Source organism: Rhipicephalus sanguineus, chromosome 2 (genome assembly GCF_013339695.2).
Source record: "Rhipicephalus sanguineus isolate Rsan-2018 chromosome 2, BIME_Rsan_1.4, whole genome shotgun sequence".
Taxonomy (NCBI): domain Eukaryota; kingdom Metazoa; phylum Arthropoda; class Arachnida; order Ixodida; family Ixodidae; genus Rhipicephalus; species Rhipicephalus sanguineus.
Window position 1 is genome coordinate 78,374,386 of NC_051177.1, and position 18,234 is coordinate 78,392,619.

The following is an 18,234-nucleotide window of genomic DNA, read 5'->3' on the forward strand; positions in this document are numbered from 1 at the left end:
CGCCGCGTTGTTCGCACTAAGAAACTGCTCCTCAAGAGTTAGGTTAGGAACCGAACATGCGGCGAGTTAAGTTAGGTTAGGAATACGTCAAGCGTTTGTTTACTCTGTCTGCTACTTCCGAAACTAAACGCCCTGCCAAGATGGCGAACAGACGCGAAACTACTTACACCGGCCGTGTAGCGACTGTTCACTACAGCACGATTCAGATGCGCATAAAATGTCAAACACGAAGCTATATAAACTAAAAGCTAATATATTCACATACCGGCCAAGTTTGGAGAAACAGAATCCGGGAGATCTACTCAACGGGGGGGGGGGGGGGGGTATAAGATATGTCGAGCGCGGGAGGAGGGGGGGTAAAAGGTATTCCGACCGGGGGGGGGGGGGTACTGCGATAGCAATTATATGGACACTGTCAGCGGGATTTTGCGGGCGCCGCTGATCTGTACCGAGTGCAAACCGATAACACCGCTTACGCATCGTCTGTTTCACGTGCGAGTAAAAGCGCGCTAGCGCTAGGCACGAACGCGGTTGAAGCAGAGATAAAACGACCTGGCCGTCACCGTCGCGCGAAGGGCACATGCAACAACGTCGCTCCGCCTGCGAGGCCTGTCGTCGCTTGCTTACCAGTTATTTCGTCGGGCAAGATATTGTGTCTACAGAAACGCATCATCTACGAAATATTAACGGCTGATATAACCAATAACACATTTAGGATGTGGCCAGACAACTTTGCTCATGTGCCCAGACAAAGCACTGGACGCGCGGGGCAAAACTGGATTTCTGGGAGATTTTCCTATGACCCGTACAACCGGGAGAAACGTTCAAATTCCGGGAGTCTCCCGGGTAATCCGGGAGACTTGGCAGGTATGTATTCATCCTGACGTCAGTATACCAAACTATGTCTACTTGCAGCCAGACACTAAAAAAATGTGGCAAGAATGCTCCAATCCGTAAATTACAGCTCACGCGTTTTACATATATTGTAGCGTAGTTTGCACATGGAATCCTCATAAGCGGTGCATGTTTACCGTCTCGACATGCAGAACGGAAAAGAAACTTGATTTCATAGTGTGTAATGACTAGCGTTGCGAGTTTTCAGAAAAACGCTAATCTGGGCAAAGTAATGAGAATGATACATTGGGACACTCGTATACGCGCACACCCACACTAGCAAACGTTCAATAGCAAACCCCCCGCTCAATTTTGAATGAGTGTGTGTGTGTGTGTGTGTGTGTGTGTGTGTGTGTGTGTGTGTGTGTGTGTGTGTGTGTGTGTGTGGACGCGCGCGTGCGCGCCAGTGTGCCGAAGTGGGCTATAATTACTTAGCAATATTAGTTTCCAGCTAGTTCAACAAGCTGTTCTACGGAAGAGCTATACCTAGATGTGTAGAAGAGGTTCGATTCCTATGGCACGTGTTCACAACACGGAGGCACCTTTCACGTTGCCGCGATATGTTGTATGGTCGGATAGTATATGTAAACTTCAAAAACGATATATATATATATATATATATATATATATATATATATATATATATATATATATATATAATATATATATATATATATATATATATATATGCTTGCTATTCTTTTCCACTCTTACGTTACTACTACTACTACTACTGCTACTACTACTACTACTACTACTACTAATACTACTACTACTACTACTACTACTAATAATAATAATAATAATAATAATAATTCATGACGTTTGACGAGTCAAAACCGCGATATGGTTACGAGGCACGTCGTAGTGAAGGGCTCCGAAGATTTGGACCATCTGGTGTTCTTTTAGCATTTTGCCTTTACTGAAGTGCGACCGCAGCGGCCGGGATCGAACCCGCGACTTCTGTCACTTTGTGGTTACGACGTTGCTTTACCGAGGCATGAAATGAAATGCAGTAAAAAAAAAGAACTTTTAATCGCGTGTACATAACACCGCAACGTGGACACACATCTTCAGTGATTAGTGCCTTGAGGCCCGGGTAAACAAGAAAGAGAAAAAAAAAAGTAAGAAAAGAAAAAGCTCTCGATTCCGTACAATTGAGCTACAATTAGGGTAACCCTGAATTGTATTTGGAAGGATAATGTGAACAATTTGTAGTGTTATATGCGCTAAGCTATGGGAGAGAAATAGACTGTCCGTAGGGTCTCCGACATCTTTGTTTTGTTTAGAAAAATATTCAGAGATTAAGAAAACATTATGTGCTCTACAGAGGCATTGAGGAAGTTGCTAACAGCCTACAGCAGTTTGCATAGACTTTACTATGTTGCGATAGGTAATGAGGTTATGGGCCGTAGAACTATTTTAACTAGCATCCTAAACTGTACTGATTTGCTCCCCACTTGTTGATTCAGTTTTGTTTCATGGACAACACTCTGTAGATGTCTAGGACATTAACATTAAGTAACACGACAGCGAACCGATGACTATTTATCTGAGAGAAAGGAAAAGGCTTGGTAATATTTTTACATCCCGTTAAAAACAGTCCCGCACCAGAGAATGCGCACGCGAGCATTTTCAAGAGTTGGCATTAACGAACAACGGTGGATGCGCCGTCCACACCTTCCATATATAACGCTGCATTTATGTATAAAAAGTCGTGCTCTCTTGCATTAGAAAACGCTGCGCGGAATTAAAGTTGTAGGGTGCCACGAAACAGAGGCTCGCTTTCGGATGCTGCGTCGACGGGCACGGACTGGGCATTAGGAATAACAGGAGCGAGAGAGGGAGGCTAACTTTACGGCTGCTGTGAAAAATAAGCGGTGTCTCACGCTAGGAGGCCATCGTGGGATGCCAGCTTTCATTATTCGCTCCCGGATGAACAGAATGAAGCGGGCTGCCCGAAGTTTCTGCATGTTGAATTAGGCAGCCTAGCGCGAGAAAACAGAGGCGCCAGCAAACATTAAACATAGCGACAAAAAAAAGAAAAAAAAAGAGCGAAGTCTGTAGCTGTTCAGTATGAGGGGCGCGAACGAATGTGTGATGCAGTTTGCGTGAGCGTTTCGTGACCTCGTCGAAGCATAAATTAGTAAACGGCCCGCGCATTTCGTTCTAATATAGCCAGCGGTCCGTTCTTTTTTGCGACCGGGACCAGTCTTTACTGTGAAGAAAACACTGTTTCGAGTCATTAGCAGGTTGGCGCAGGGCTCAACGATTGTGCAATATCAACCGATTTTTAGTTGAATTGATGGAATTTCTTGCACCTTATAAGTTTGTGCGCAAAAAGAAATGATAATAATAAATAAAAGAACGACAGAACAACTCATGAAATAGCGCTACTCCAGAGGAGAGCTGCCTTTCAGCGTTAATTTACGTGTATCTATGTACCAGTCTGATTGAAATCACTAGGACGCAATATGATGCCCAACTTCACAAGCAAGCAGCTTTTTAACTCCTCCGTAGCTTCAGAATTCCCTTGTGTGTTCTATATCTTGCACCCTCACTCTCAAAGAGTAGTGCCCATGTAGGTGGCGTTGCCATGCATCACTTCTGTCTGGACAGAGGGAGTCAGGGAGAGATGTTGAACTCAAACATTTTACGTATACGGTCGTAGTTTTCGTACGAACGCACGAAAAGTAAGATAAACTTACGAGGCCCGTCGTGTAGCGAAGGACTGTGAACTAATTTTTTACAGTCTGGTGTTCTTTAACGTGCACAAAAATATAAGTTCACATCATAATTATGGGATTCGGCCGTCATCGAAATGCGGCCGCCTCCGTCGCTGCCGCGTTAGATCCCTCGATCTTGCTCGCGTTAGTCTGAGCACGCGCAAGCGAGAAGGAGCCATCGCCCGCGCCAAGCAAAGCGCACATTGTCGTTTCCTGCTGGTTCCCTCATGTTTACAGAATGTTTCACGGCAATAACTATTCACGCTGGTGAAAAAGACACGAAGCACACACATAATGTGGCGGAACGCATGAATTTTCGCCGCATGCACGCACAAAACGTAGACTGCGCACAACGATAAATCGGGAGAAATATGCAGTAAGGTTATATATATATACAAAGCCTAAATAACGACGTCAATACACCCCCCCCCCCCCCAAACCCTCCCCTTTTACTGTTTTTCTATCTGCGGCGCCGTGTACAAATTGCGCGGCTGACACGAATCGCAGCGCCTATTTCACGAAACGCCATGTAAATCGCACTGCCTTCAAGATTGGGAAATGGCGTAGCCGTCATCAGCCTGACATTGCTTCTTATAACTCTAACAACTTCCGTTACTGGCTGTCGTGATGTCTTTTCATAATTTCACGGCAAGGTATTCAAGCTAGGGGTTGGCTTACACAATTTACACAGAAACAGCGACTACAGCTTTCTATGAAAAAAAAAGTAAAATAGCGGGAAGAGCCATCACTGCATTTTCTTTTTGGTCCGCTACGCTGCAAGTACTTCTTCTGTAGGATATCTGGCTCACATCTACATGTGTAAAAAACCTCGTGCCATGATGCACAAAAGTACAACTTCACTGCGCTGCTTTGATAGAAATCCGAGAGACAGTTGTTAAGTTACGACGCAAATAAATGCAAGGTAAAATAAATGTAAAGTGCTGCCTGGCACGTGCAGTTCCGCACTCACCTTGAACGACCATGGGAGCGGTGTAGTTTGCCGAGGCGGCAGGGTTTGAAGCGACGCAAGTGTAGTTGCCCGAATGCAGCTGCCGCACTCCCGTGAACGAGAGGAACGAGGTGTAGTCGTTCGCATCGGCAACGGACGCTCCCAATTCCCTCTGGTGCTCGACGGGGACTCCGTCCTTCAGCCACTGAATGGTGATGGGCAGGTCACCGTCCGAGACAATGCAGGCGGCACCGGCACGCTTCCCCTCGATCAGGTCATCGGCGAAGCTGAACGGATTTACGACCGGTGGCGCTGCAAGTGCACGAGAAGTCTATACTTGCACAAAAGGAGGGCTTTATGTCAAACGACAAGCTGTAAATATTCGCAGTGAGCGAACTCGGACGGAATCGCCACGTTGAGAAAAAATATATAAACAACTATGGTTGGCAACTGACCATTGCCTGCATTTTGTCTCGCATTCGGTACAAGTGCGGCACATATTGTTATAAAAACTAAATCCATATTACACAAAAAGTGACCTACAGGCGCAGGCGCACGTGTTACAGCGCCTTGTAGAAATGCTAGTTCGCATGTACAGTCAACGCCAGTATTCTAGAGACCACGAGACACAAGAAAAGCTGAGTATTCCTGCTGCTTCGGCAGGTAGCCTTGAATTTAGATTTCCGGCATGTTCTAAAACACGCCAACAACATCTACTATGCAGTCTCTAGAGGAAACAGTCACAAATTGCCTGCAAGTTTGAAGTTTTCTCAGACCTATAGTGCTCTCTAATCTTTTGACGGCGACTGTACATACAAGTCACGCGTTAGCGCACGCTCACTCCTCACTGGAGAGGATAAACACTTTCTAAGCGCTGACTTGAGACATGTCTACTTAGCGCAAAAAAGGACGAAGGACAAGGCAAGAGAAACAGAAAGGACGCAGTATCCTGTCTTTCTTTTTTTGCCTTGTCCTTCGCCCTTTTTGCGCTACGTAGGTATGCCTCAAGACAGTAATTTGCACCAACTAGCCCAACTCTCATATCTAACATTGCTACTTCCTAAGCACTTTGGTAGAGATGCATAGTATGCAGCTATTGATTGTGCTTCAAAACCCAAGACCTGAATTCGGCTACCATCCTGCGGTGCAGCTGGTACAGAACGAAGTCAGTTCTCACTACGTAGCGCGACCAGGCTGAAGCATACGAGCGTATGCGCGTGCAAATGAGCAAACGTTACTCAAAATGATTGCGTCTCTAGGAGAATGGAGACGCCTAGCCAGCGCGAGCGGAACCAGGTATCCGCGCACTCACCGCGCTTCGATGCGCAAGAGCTGTTTGGTACCGTCTGCACATAAGGAGTTGCTTAAGCGCAAGCTTAAGCGTCGGAAAACCTACTCGCGGTTTAACTTTAAGTGTTCAAGCGGACAGAGTACAACGACCACCTAATGATCGTCGTAAGCTGCTGCGTGCAAGAAATTATCATAACACAAAGCAGTTCACGCTGTTTTCGATTACCGAAGAACGAACCCAATGCAACAATTATTCCGACGCCTGGTCTGCATGAACAACGTTTACGCTTATTTCTCCACGAGTGGATAGAGAAACTATGTAGCCATTTGACGCGCTTTGTTGACTCGCACGATGAAAGCTCAACAACGCAGTGCTTTCGCTAGTACAGGGATACGAGTTCGAGCGCCAGGTCATTTTCCCGCGCGGGACTCGCGAAAGCGGCTTAGCCTCCGGAAAGGAGACGCTCATTCGACCGTGAGTCTGACCATTACTGGACGCTGTGGCGTGTAACGACGTGTGGAAGTGCCGAGATGACAAATGGCTCGCGCTTCGACGCGGACGTCGCTTGAGCTCCGATGTTCTTTCTTTCTCTTCCATTTTTATCGACTTCCCCTTAGCACCCTACGATGTGCTTGAGCGAACGTTGGTCGATTTTGCCTTTATTGCTCGGATACGAGGGGAGAGAATGAACTCGAAGGACACGTTGGCAGATGATCGAGGGAGTAACCAACACATTATGATTCCGTTCTCATGTCGCACGTCTGAAATGATCCGCAGTTCCCACTCTCTCTCTGTGGCGCACACACACACACACACACACACACACACACACACACACACACACACACACACACACACACACACACACACACACGCACGCACGCACACACACACACACACACACACACACGCACACGCACACGCACACGCACACACACACACACACACACACACACACACACACACACACACACACACACACACACACACACACACACACACAATGATCTGAGCAGAACCACGACCGGACTAGATGGGAGACACGTGCGTTCCTTCTGATTTGCGCTCGGGGCGTCTACCCTATAGCCCTGCCACGGCAAAACCTATAAATGTCCACGAAAGCTTCTCTTGGTATTTGCCTCTTGCCTCGCTTCAGTGCACAAAGAGAAGAACTGTCCAAAACGTTAAATAGACTTGACAATCGTCCACTGTCAGAGGAAAAGATCTTAGGACACTGGCCGAAACCATCCTCGGCACGGAAAGCTTTGAAAGCGTTATTGCGCTTTTTGCGCAAAATTAATCTCATAGACAGACTTTAAGCAGTGTCGTTTATCGTACTATTGTTCTTTTTTTCTCTTCTTTTTGTAACATCTCTTTTCTATCATCTTTCACTCCCCCTTCCCCTTTCCCCAGCACAGGGTAGGCAGCCGGTCTGAGAACTGGCTAACCTCCCTGTCTTTCCGTTTTTCTTCTCCTCCTCCTCCTCCTCCTTAATAGATCCAGTTTACAGAACAGCGATATCTATTCTTTCTGAAGAGTTAAGTTTACTCAAGTTTCGTGTTTCACATTTTTTAACACAAAAGTGTTTTATGCCGGGGTCCACCAAGTACATCCGTCACGGATATGACGTTGATAAAATGGACGCGAACGGGCTAGAAAGAAAAAAACCAAGAAAAAGATCCCCCGCTGGGAATCGAACTCACGATCTTGAGGCCGCGACGGCAAGCGCCCGACGCCCTACCGACTAAGCTAACACGGCAGGGCTGCACACGGCGCCAACACGCCTTAGATCTTTCACACATTCTCTTTCGCACGGTGCTCTCTGTTGGCGGTGTAGGTAGGCGGCGCGGAGCGGGCCGGTGCCGCCGTCTGTGAGAGGTGAAAAGAAGTAATACTTCACGATCGACACTTACTAGCGCTTCCTGGTTACAGCGTCTCGATACCAGCGAGGTACACTAGCCGCGCTGGCGTCGCCGAGGCACTCTTGACGCAGTTACGTTGGTTACGTTCTTTCTTTGCCTTTCGCTTCGTATTAGCGTGCGTCGGCTCATCGGAGTAGTGCAGCTTCCACATGCACCAACGGGATTTCTCCGCCGCCGACTGCTTCGATTGCGAGAGCACCGACTAACAAAACTGCTGCAATACGCGTTGCAGAAATGACGTGATTTCGACGGGCGAATGTCGTGCCTTGGTGGAGCGAGACTAGCGCCTGCGAGACAGAGCACAGCGGGACGCACGCGTTTGCGGCTCAGGCTACGAACATCTACCTCCCGTGCTGCTGAAGCGTAGTGTGTGGTAGTGTATGCATGCGCGCAGGCGTCGGTCACCCATTGCTAGAAAGCGCACACCGTGCCGTTTCTCTCCTTAACTAACGACGCTTTGAAGAAGTGCATACCGGGTACCAGTGTTGATTATGAGCTTGTTGATATCATCCTTACGCGGGATTCACGATTCGCTTGTGACCAAATATATGTTCACAACGTCAGCTACCACAACGGTTTAATCATGATCATGGGCGTTAGTCGTAGCGATAGAGACATTCTGTCAACATGGGTGCATCCACGTCAAAACGGTGCTGTAGCTGCCAAACACGAATAGACATTGTACAAGCTCTCATATATCACTGCACAATAAGCACTACTTCTGCGAAGACACGTTTCACTTTCGTGTTATACCGATTCCTATGACGGAGGGATCAGCCATATTTTTTTGCAACATGCCAAATCATGATGCCTATTAAGAAATCGAGGCCCTTCTTGCCGGTATAACAGGTAGTTTTGTCTCGATTGCAACCGACTTTGAATAAATTGCTTAAGTAATTTTCTTTCAAACTCGGAGTCGGCCCTAAGTACCAGTCCTCTTTTAAGAGATACTTATTGGATCGGGCAGGAAATGAGAAGGTATACAGTTTATACTTGTAAGTACACACACGTAAGATCTGGTACACAGCGTGGTACTCGAAATCGTCACATCTTTTTGTAGACACATCTCCGTTGTTGTCTCTCTGCCCGCCGAGAACTTGGCACAGATGCCTATTCGACTGAAGGAACCATATTAAAATGGTAGTTGTAACAGAATGTGCGGACACGTCAGGATGAAAAGTGCCACGCGCATATTTCAAGATCAAGAAGGGAGCCGACAGATGGATACACGTTATAGGTTTGAAAACAGGAGAAAGTGCCTCAGATCAGGCTGGCCGACGTTTCGATAGGGGACCTATCTTTGTCAAAGATAGGTCCCCTATCGAAACGTCGGCCAGCCTGATCTGAGGCACTTTCTCCTGTTTTGAAACCTATAGCGCATAATTCAGTGTGTCAAGGTAAAGGTGTAGTTTATCTTTAAGCTCAAGCTCGATTTGTTTACGCCATTGTATTGCTATCACGCCTGGTTCCCAAGGCTGTGGTGGCCGAGTTTGCATTGTAGTAAAAAGAACCTTGACTCTCACTACTCAGCGTACAGATGCCAGTCATTCAACAGATATCTTTCACGCGTTCTACAATGCGTCCGTTTTCTTGTATAGATAAGGTTTTGATTAAGGTAACGAAACAATAGCTCTTCATGGCGTAGCCAGGGGGTCAGCCCCCCCCCCCCCCTCAACCCCGGCGCCGGAATTTTTCAGGTCTCCATGTCTATATATACACGCAAACATACAAAAACAAGCAACGGCCATGCATAAAGGTTCGTTGAACGCCACTCCCGCGCAAAAATTAATTCTGGCTACGCTGCCGATAGCTGCCAAGTGCTGCCGCGTCTGGTCCTTGTGGTAATATCGTACGCGCCAACTTAAGGGGGTGTGGTAGGGTAAACGGGTTGTCTTGGTTTCAGATTTATATCTCAGGAACTGTTCCATATTTCGTTGAGAAATTTTGCGTGCTCAATAAGAGAGCTTGTTGCCTTCAGTATGTAAAGGTTTGATCATGTAGCTTTTCTTACTTGTTTCTGGTTGAGCACTAAAATTTAGAGTGGTGTACAGAATTAAATGTACCTTTTCTCAGAAACGAAAACAGTATGACCGTGAAATTTGGCACGCTTATTTCGCGTGATATTGGTATTAAATCCTATACGTGTAAAAACGGGCCCACACATTTATCTCACAAGAAAAAAAATATTGTCCTCACTTGTCACGCGCCGTGGGAAAGACTTTCTAAATAATCTTTCTTTTTTCTTAACCATAACCTAAACAGTCTAACAGTCTTGAAAGTTTTAGGTTGAGACTTTTTGGAAGAGATTCAGGTATAATCTGAGAAAATTTCCGCGCGATCGGTCAGACAGTTTACCAGAAAAGGTACATCAAGCTTGAAAAATTTTCAGAAAAGCTGTTCGTAAGAAAAACACGCTTTTATGTTTAAAAACACGGAGGGAACGTGCGCACAACGTGCAAGAATGACTACGCACGCTGCAAAAGCACTTTGGTAGGAAAATTTGGAATGAAGAAGTATGAAAATGGTAGCAAGTTAATATATTCAACCGATATATCCACAATTATTATAAAAAAAATGCGTACACGCAGGAACAACGATGGAAAAGGGAGAGAGCCCGCGCAACCATTAGGGGTTGCGGTCTTTGGCGTCATTTTTAAATGGCTTGGAGTACTCCTACACGCTCGCCAATGCACAGTTTTGCTCCTCAGAGTGTGTATTATTCTTTAGTAATGAAATCAAAAACTTGCTTTTTTGGTCGATCTGCCCTACCATGGAAGGGGGTACGCATACCCCCTTAAAGGTCCAACGTTGCGACGTTGGCCAAATCCAAGTGAACGCTGTCAGGTGTCAAGAGCAGTAGTGTGTACTCACTCATGACGTGTACGGCGAGCTGTCCTTTCGCCGTGTTCCCCTGGGGGTCCCTGGCAACGCACGAGTACCATCCGTCGTCCGCGCTGCGCTGCACATCGGCTACAACCAGACTGCCATTGGGGAAGCTGCGCTGGCGGTGGTTTTGCGGCAGCGAGCGGCCATCTGCACGACGAGAACGAGAAATTAGGAGTAACCACCATTATTGTTTGAAACGGAAATATACTACGCACCTTACAGAGAGGGAAAGAAGGGAATATGCCGACTGGCAACTGACGGCGGGAAGTACACAAAGCCTGCGTGTACTGCTCAGGAAGGATGAAACAGAAGCATAAGGACTGGAGATGGGATGAAAAGAAATAGCGATTGGGGGGGGGGGGGGGGGGTAGAGAGAGTGAAAGGTATAGGACGGCTAACTACATGTTTAGCATATTTTCTTTATATGATTTTTTACATGGAAGCTGTACATGGCTAGGAAAAACGAAAATCCGGATATTTGTCCGATCTGGCCAAAAACTTCTCCATCGGCTGCGCCGTCAGTGACGTTGTTCTCTCCGTCATGCACACGCACGCGCGCCATTGGCTGGGCCGTCAGTGACGTCGTTCGTTCCGTCGCAGCCGTGTCACCGAACTCACGCGCAGCCGTTTCAACTTACAACTTCAACATGAGAGACAACAGTATCTAATGAAAATCCCGGAGAGGTTAGCCTGGTTTGTCGCCTGGCTTGCTACTCCGGGTGTCGGGTGATGACTATAGTATTTACGATGAATGACATATACATACAAGCAGCCTACGTACAGTCACATAAGCCGAACGACAGAGTCTGAAGGCAGAACTTCATTTGCAACGCGGCCCGAGCTTGCAACTGCGGCACCATCTCGGTCCGTGGCAAGAAAGCGGTTGTGCGATGCGCAACACAAAAGCGCTGTTGGTGTTCTTGAGGAACACTCAACTTAACCAAAGTTTGTGAATAACTTCAACATGAGTAGGCCAGGGATCGTACGAACTCTCGAATAGCAGACAACTTTCGAAGAACAGCGCCGACAGCAGAACCGTGAGAGAAATCGTGTTCGCTGGGCCGATGCTGCAGTCCGGGCACACGTACAGACCCGGGTGGCCAAGCGCAAGCAGCAAATGCCTGCCGGGGATGCCTGCCAAGCCGCGCTAAATCGCTAAGCGGAATGCAAGCGCCAATTGCGGGCCGATGCTGATAACCACGGCGCCCAGCTTAGCTCGAGAGATCGAACGCAAGCGACAACGGCGAGCAGAGGAAGCGGAGGTGCGGGCAGAGCAGCGTCAACGTGGCAATGGAGGGACGCGTTCGCCTGGCCCAACGCCCGCTTTCGGCTGGAGTTTCTCGAGCGGCACTTCGGCTCCGGCTGCGGCCGCCTGTGGTTCGACAAAATGAACGCATTACTAAACACAATGAACCGCTGCATACACTCCATGACGGTGATCATGCGAGGCACAGTGTGCGGCATGTGAAATAAACACCCAAGCCAAACGTGTGTGTAGTCTCATTAAGAACCACAAACACGTCACCAATAATTGAGAAACGCTTCAATACACCGTCGAGATTAACCCACTGCTTAACAACGGGGCCGCTCGTTTAAGATCCGCTGGTTAACCGTCTGTACGATGTGCTTGGGCGGGGATTTTTTTTAAACCCTTTCACTCAATCTTTTCTTACCTTTCTGTCTCCCCTTACCCTTTCCCAGTGGAGACTAGCAAACAGGATATTTATCTTCTGGTTCAGCTCCCTGCCTTTCACTTAACCTTTATCCCTCTCTCCACCATGCACTGCAAAAGGGCAAAGGGAAACCTGATGATGTCAAAAAAAGAAAAAAGAAGCACGCGCATAAGAAGAGAGCACATACAAATGCACAGACCTAAATAAGAACAAGGGATCAAATGTCAAGAGCCGTTTAACAGGTCACTTGAACGGTGAAATTATATGTGCGAGCGCCTTCGTCGCTTTCGTGAGTGCGCACCGTATACAGGAGCCGTAATCGTAGGAGCATACGAAAGACAAAAGAAAAAGAAAAGATCACAGATCATAAAAATTACAAGTGTGACAAAGCATAACATTCGGGGGAATATATTAATGGCAGTACAACTAACAAAAAAAAAAAAAACATGCAGTTATTGAGCCGAAAGTAAACAGTGAGGATAAATCGGGAAATCATGGTAACACAACACACTTCTAAAGAATATGTTGTACTTATGCCACGTACTATATTGATCTAGACAAACGTAATGGTGACTTCAATAAGTGCCTATGAGGAACTTGGGGCTGTAATCACAAAACTTTATGTTTGTAAGTACTGCTTGCCCTACCTCCTTGGCTAATAATATGCCAAATCACTATAACCTTCCGTGCGATTGTGCCGTAAAGTTGGGGAATAAAAGCTTTTCTGCGGGTTCGGATGAATGTTTGCAAGCGTGCTGCCAGAACATCTGCTATGATAGGGGGTGCGAATGCGTCTTTAGCTTTCGTCGAAGGCCTAGAGCACGAAAGGGAAGATTTACTGAATGAGATATACGCCCTATGCGCTTATCGCTGTTTCGTGCTCATGGCGCCACGTGGGCATTTAGATACTTTGCGTGCATATAATTCTGCACGCCGCCGCTTGCTCGACGTTTGCGAGTAAACTAAAAGCTTTGTGCAGGATCTGAAAGAAGGAAAATAAAAAGGAGCCGCAGCTTGTTTCGAATTCAAGGCGACGCGCACAGTTCCGACCAGAGCAACTAATTCGCAGTTTCCGGCGTGGCGACGTGAAAAATGTCCTTTCTCGCGGACTTAATAAACTTTCGAGATCCACTTTTTGTTAAAGGGATTTAAACTAGGTATAATAAACTTTCGGGAGTGCAAAGCGAACTGAGCGCCCCTTCATTGAATAATTCATGCTCTATAGGCGGTATATATAAGGAAACTGCGAAAGCTAGCCCCGTTTGTTAGAATATTCGTTTCGTTCCATACGTCTTACGCGCTTCCGACAAGAAAGAGTGATGAACATACAGAGTGGGGAACGATGAACAATTACTTAGCGCTGCGGACAGCCTGTGCGGAAATTGTTAGGTGCCTTGCCATTAGGCTTCAGTCTTCCCTACACAGGCCCCGCCACGGTGGTCTAGTGGTTATGGCGCTCGACTGCTGACCCGAAGGTCGCGGGATCGAATCCCGGCCGCGGCGGCTGCATTTTCGATGGAGGCGAAAATGTTTGAGGCTCGTGTGCTTAGATTTAGGTGCACGTTAAAGAACCCCAGGAGGTCGAAATTTCCGGAGCCCTCCACTACGGCGTCTCTCATAATCATATCGTGGTTTTGGGACGTTAAACCCCAGATATTATTATTATTATTCCCTACACAGACACACACACACACCACACACACACGTATGTATGTATGTATGTATGTATGTATGTATGTATGTATGCATGTATGTATGTATGTATGTATGTATGTACGTTTGTATGTATGTATGTATGTATGTATGTATGTATGTACGTTTGTATGTATGTACGTACGTATGTATGTATGTATTATGTATGTATGTATGTATGTATGTATGTTAGAGGCCTGTGCATTGTGCGGTGTCTGTGCACGGTAAAGCACCGCAGCTGGTCGAAATTATCCGAAGCCCTCCGCTACGGTGTCTCTCATAGCTTCTATCGCAACAGAGCAATATAGGCTATGAGAGCCACCGTAGATATTTAGGAGATTATGAGAGACAGCCTGTGAAAGACACTGCTATGAGAGACACCGTCCTGTGCCCTTCTTTTTTTTGTGCCCATCCGTCGTTTTCGCGGGTGGCGTTTAGAGTATGCGTAGTTTCCAACTCGCCCACCTTTCTACTTTACCTCACCGTAGGTTTATGGGGTTTGACGTCCCGTGAAACGTTAAACCCCTAAACCAACCGAACTTTACCTGCGACATTTCAGCGGTTAGTCACGTGGAGACTCCAATAGGTGTAGTCAGCTGGGCCAGTTGGTATGGATCCGTTGAAGTAGACAGCGCCAAAAGGAAGACGACGCACACAGGGAGGAATGACAAGAACAAGCGCTGACTTTCAACTAAGCTTCTTTAATCAGAAGTAAAACGTATATACATTACCCTGCCTATAACAGTGCATGCGCGAAGAAAATTTTTGTTTTTGAGCGAGAGATAGGAAAATAAGGGTCTGAAAATTTTCTTTGCGCATGGACCGTTAGGCGGGGTGATGTATATATGTTTTACTTCTGATTAAAGAGGCTTAGTTGAAAGCCAGCGCTTGTTCTTGTCATTCCTCCCTGTGTGCGTCGTCTTGCTTTTCGCGCTGCTTACTTCCATGAGAACTTCAAGGCTACAGGCCAGAATTGTACGGATGGGTGCAGGCAAACAAACTAGAAGCTGTTTTCGCACAGGAGGGCGAGGACGAGGAGGAGAATAAGTCCATTTGGAGCCAGCAGAGCTTTTTTTCTTTTTCTATATGTGCGCGTCTGTAGTGTTTTTTTTTTTTGTTATAGAAACGTGTTTGAGCGGAAAAGTTGCTTTGAAAGTTCCTATGAGTGAGGCAGATTTGCCAAACGTTCAGAATTGATATTTGGGAACTACGCCGGTCATCTTAGCTGAATTTCATTCTGAAATCTGTCTGGGTTTTAAGAATCTGTAATGCAGCTCAGATAGCTTGTTTTATACGAGAGAGTTTGTTTTATACGTCGTCTCAATAGATCCTCGATCACTGCTCTTGTGAGAACTGCACGCAAAAGGCGTTGAACATAAGATATTGGAGATGCGACTATTAACACAAGTTTCCCAAGCAGACAAAAGAAAAAAAAAATCGAGGATTTTTTATCTTTACACCAGCCTCTACTAAAAAAAACTAGGGTCCCACTTTTGTACTGTACCAGGTTTTGGGATTCAAAAACAGAAAAAAAGGAATGTGCGCTGTATTTCTATAGATTTTGGGAAGCCGACAGCAGAGGATGTATGCTACCGTACACTCCCACTTTATGACTTTCTATTAGAATAGAGCGGGCGAATAAGACAAATATGATTCTAAGAAAAAGCAAAACAAGTCAAAAACCAATAGGGAGATTGCGCGGAGCACAATTAAGGTGCGAAATCTGCCATGCAGTCTGGCTCCCATTTGTGCGGCGCTAACCAGGCGCATTTGTTGAGCGCCTAATTGACATCCGCGAGCAAAAGAGCAGCAGGGGCAGTGTATGACCGTCTACGTTGCCCTCCTCTAATCAAAGCTAAGCGACTCGAAACGAGCAGAGCGCGAGCGAGTCCCCTCATTAGTCAATAAAAGTCATCATACAGCGAAAGCGTCGGCGATATATCGTCGACGCAACGCAAACGAAGGCGGCTCCCGTCGGGCGCTAATGACTCGCACGATCAAGGCGGAAAGGAGCCATAAGCTGTTTCCAAGACTCAACCGGTCACGTCATTAATGGCGAGACCGTGAATGCTTAGAATCTGCGGCGGAATAGCCGCTGAAATTCCGTCGCTCACAGAGCCTGGCGCGCGAAGTTATCCTGGAAAATGGCGGTGCCACGTGCGTGCGTAAGCGAAGTAAAACATATGCTGTAGTCGGGCATTACGCGATGAGTTAAATCTTTATTGCGAAACATGTAATTTAGTTAACGTGAGTAGGAAGAACAGTGGGATTTTCTGTTGAGCGGCACGGAGGTTAGCAGTACGGTTAGCGGTTAGACCTTCGCATACCTGGCTCATCACGCTCGTACCTTGTGAAATTAGTCTGTTTTCAGAAAAGTTAACATCCCCAATGACAAAACAGGTGCTAAGAATGAGCGCGTTCTTTGCGGAAATGAATGCGTATTGCTGCTGGCTCTCTTTAGTGTATTGGTGGCTTCGTGTTTTCTAAGTTTAAACGGGCGTTCCTGCGCCTCTACATATTTTGATACGAACATAAAACGCATTAAAAAAACATGAAAGGGCCCAGCATTGAGCATGTTGATAATACACTTAAACCTCGTTTTAACGATTTTCAATACGACGAAATTCCCGATATAACAGAGTATTTCACTTTCAACAACTCCATGCCTGAAGAACACCGTGTATATTGAAGCTCAATATAACGAAGCATGTTATCCGTGACGTCAGTATACCGACGTTTCAGTGCTGCTCCTAGGGAAGATCAAGGCGATAAATCGAAACTTTCGCGGGGTGCATTCATCCTATGGTCACTGGAGCAGCAACTGGGAACTTTGATCATAAGGGCGCGGTCGCGCGCGCTATCTCGACATATATCAATAGACGGCTCGTATATTCCTGTGCGTGCTGTGCTCTAGAAGCGTACTTCGCGTTGAGAAAACAGACACACGAAAACAGCTTCGCTCCCTGGAGCGGCCGTATTCTGTTACATCAGCCCGCTGTATTTGTTGTATTACCACTCCTGCGCGTGCGAAAAGTATGTGAGGGCGGCCTGGACATGGAGGCTCTCGTGTCCGGGCAACGTAGGCCAGGTAAACGGTGACGTGAAGCTATCACAGGCTTCCATATCATATGCAAATACTGGGAGAACGAATGCAGTGAGCGTGCGAGTAGGCCGCGCAAGACAGTTGCGAGGAGACGATCATTGCCGATTGTGGCATAAACCATGAAATGACGAAAGCAACCTCCGCGGAAGCCTCTACAGTGACAATAAACCATCGCTTCCCATAGCGCCATCCTGTAGATGTAAGAGCGCTACCAACCTTTGAATCCGTTGGTGGTTGCATCGGTGCGGCGTGCAGCCCCGTCAAAATATAGCTAGGGCTGGGGTTAAGGTGCCTAGATGTTTTAATGCGATAGCGTTAGTGCACACGCTCGAAGAAAAACCCATCTGTCTCAGAATTGGAAAGAAATCGCCGCTCTTTCAGTTATTTCAGGAAAAACTTTGTTAAATCTGGTTTGATGCAAAGTTAGTTTCGTTAATTTGTCTTGGTGAGAGCTGCGAACCCTATGGGTAGTTGCCGGGGAATGGAACTTTCTTCGTAAGATCGGGAACTTCGTAAATTGGGTTTCGTTAGATCGAGTTTTAACACTATCTAGTGCGTGTTTCATCTACACAGTTTTAGCTTTTAGCCAGTCAATAGGACTAATGACAAGGCCGTCAAAGCTTCATCTTTCACTTGACTACTCATTCGATTCGTAAAGCCCAGCTTTTCTGTCCGAAACGCGCGCACTTATTGCTTCGCAGTCTTATATCTTTTCAAACTTCGTGCTGCACGGCCGGAACATTACTTGATACCAATGGGGCAAGGATTTGATGCCGGAAACTAAAGAAGATAACGCGTTCTACTCGCCTCATTAGACATAAATAAGACGACGATGGCAAAATAAAAGTAATGTAGGAAGTCCAGGGTCAAGCAGAAACGTGGCAAACATCGGTCAGGCCATGTGCCTGACACGCTTGGTCAGCAACAGCAGCATATTTCGATTGAAAAAAGAAAAAGGGACCGGCGCGATTGAAGCTATTTCGAAGGAAAACGATTAGCTCGTTAGAAAGAAGCCGTTCGAGGGGAAAAAAGGGCCTTCAATCACGCTGCCCCGGCTGCCGTCTAGCTCCCGTTGCGCCGGTGCCCTTCTGAGGAAGT

At 46.7% G+C, this 18,234-nt stretch overlaps 1 protein-coding gene across 1 annotated transcript in view; it reads right to left on the minus strand.

Annotated features, from left to right (window-relative positions):
* The window catches only part of LOC119383228 (Down syndrome cell adhesion molecule-like protein Dscam2), a gene marked incomplete at its 5' end in the record, with an annotated part of 106,383 nt that overhangs the window by 24,168 nt on the left and 63,981 nt on the right, over positions 1-18,234 (minus strand). Inside the window, 2 exons of the mRNA XM_037651270.2 lie at positions 4,591-4,881; positions 10,654-10,815. Coding sequence (XP_037507198.2) covers positions 4,591-4,881; positions 10,654-10,815 — 453 coding nt within the window. The remainder of the gene's footprint in view (positions 1-4,590; positions 4,882-10,653; positions 10,816-18,234) is intronic.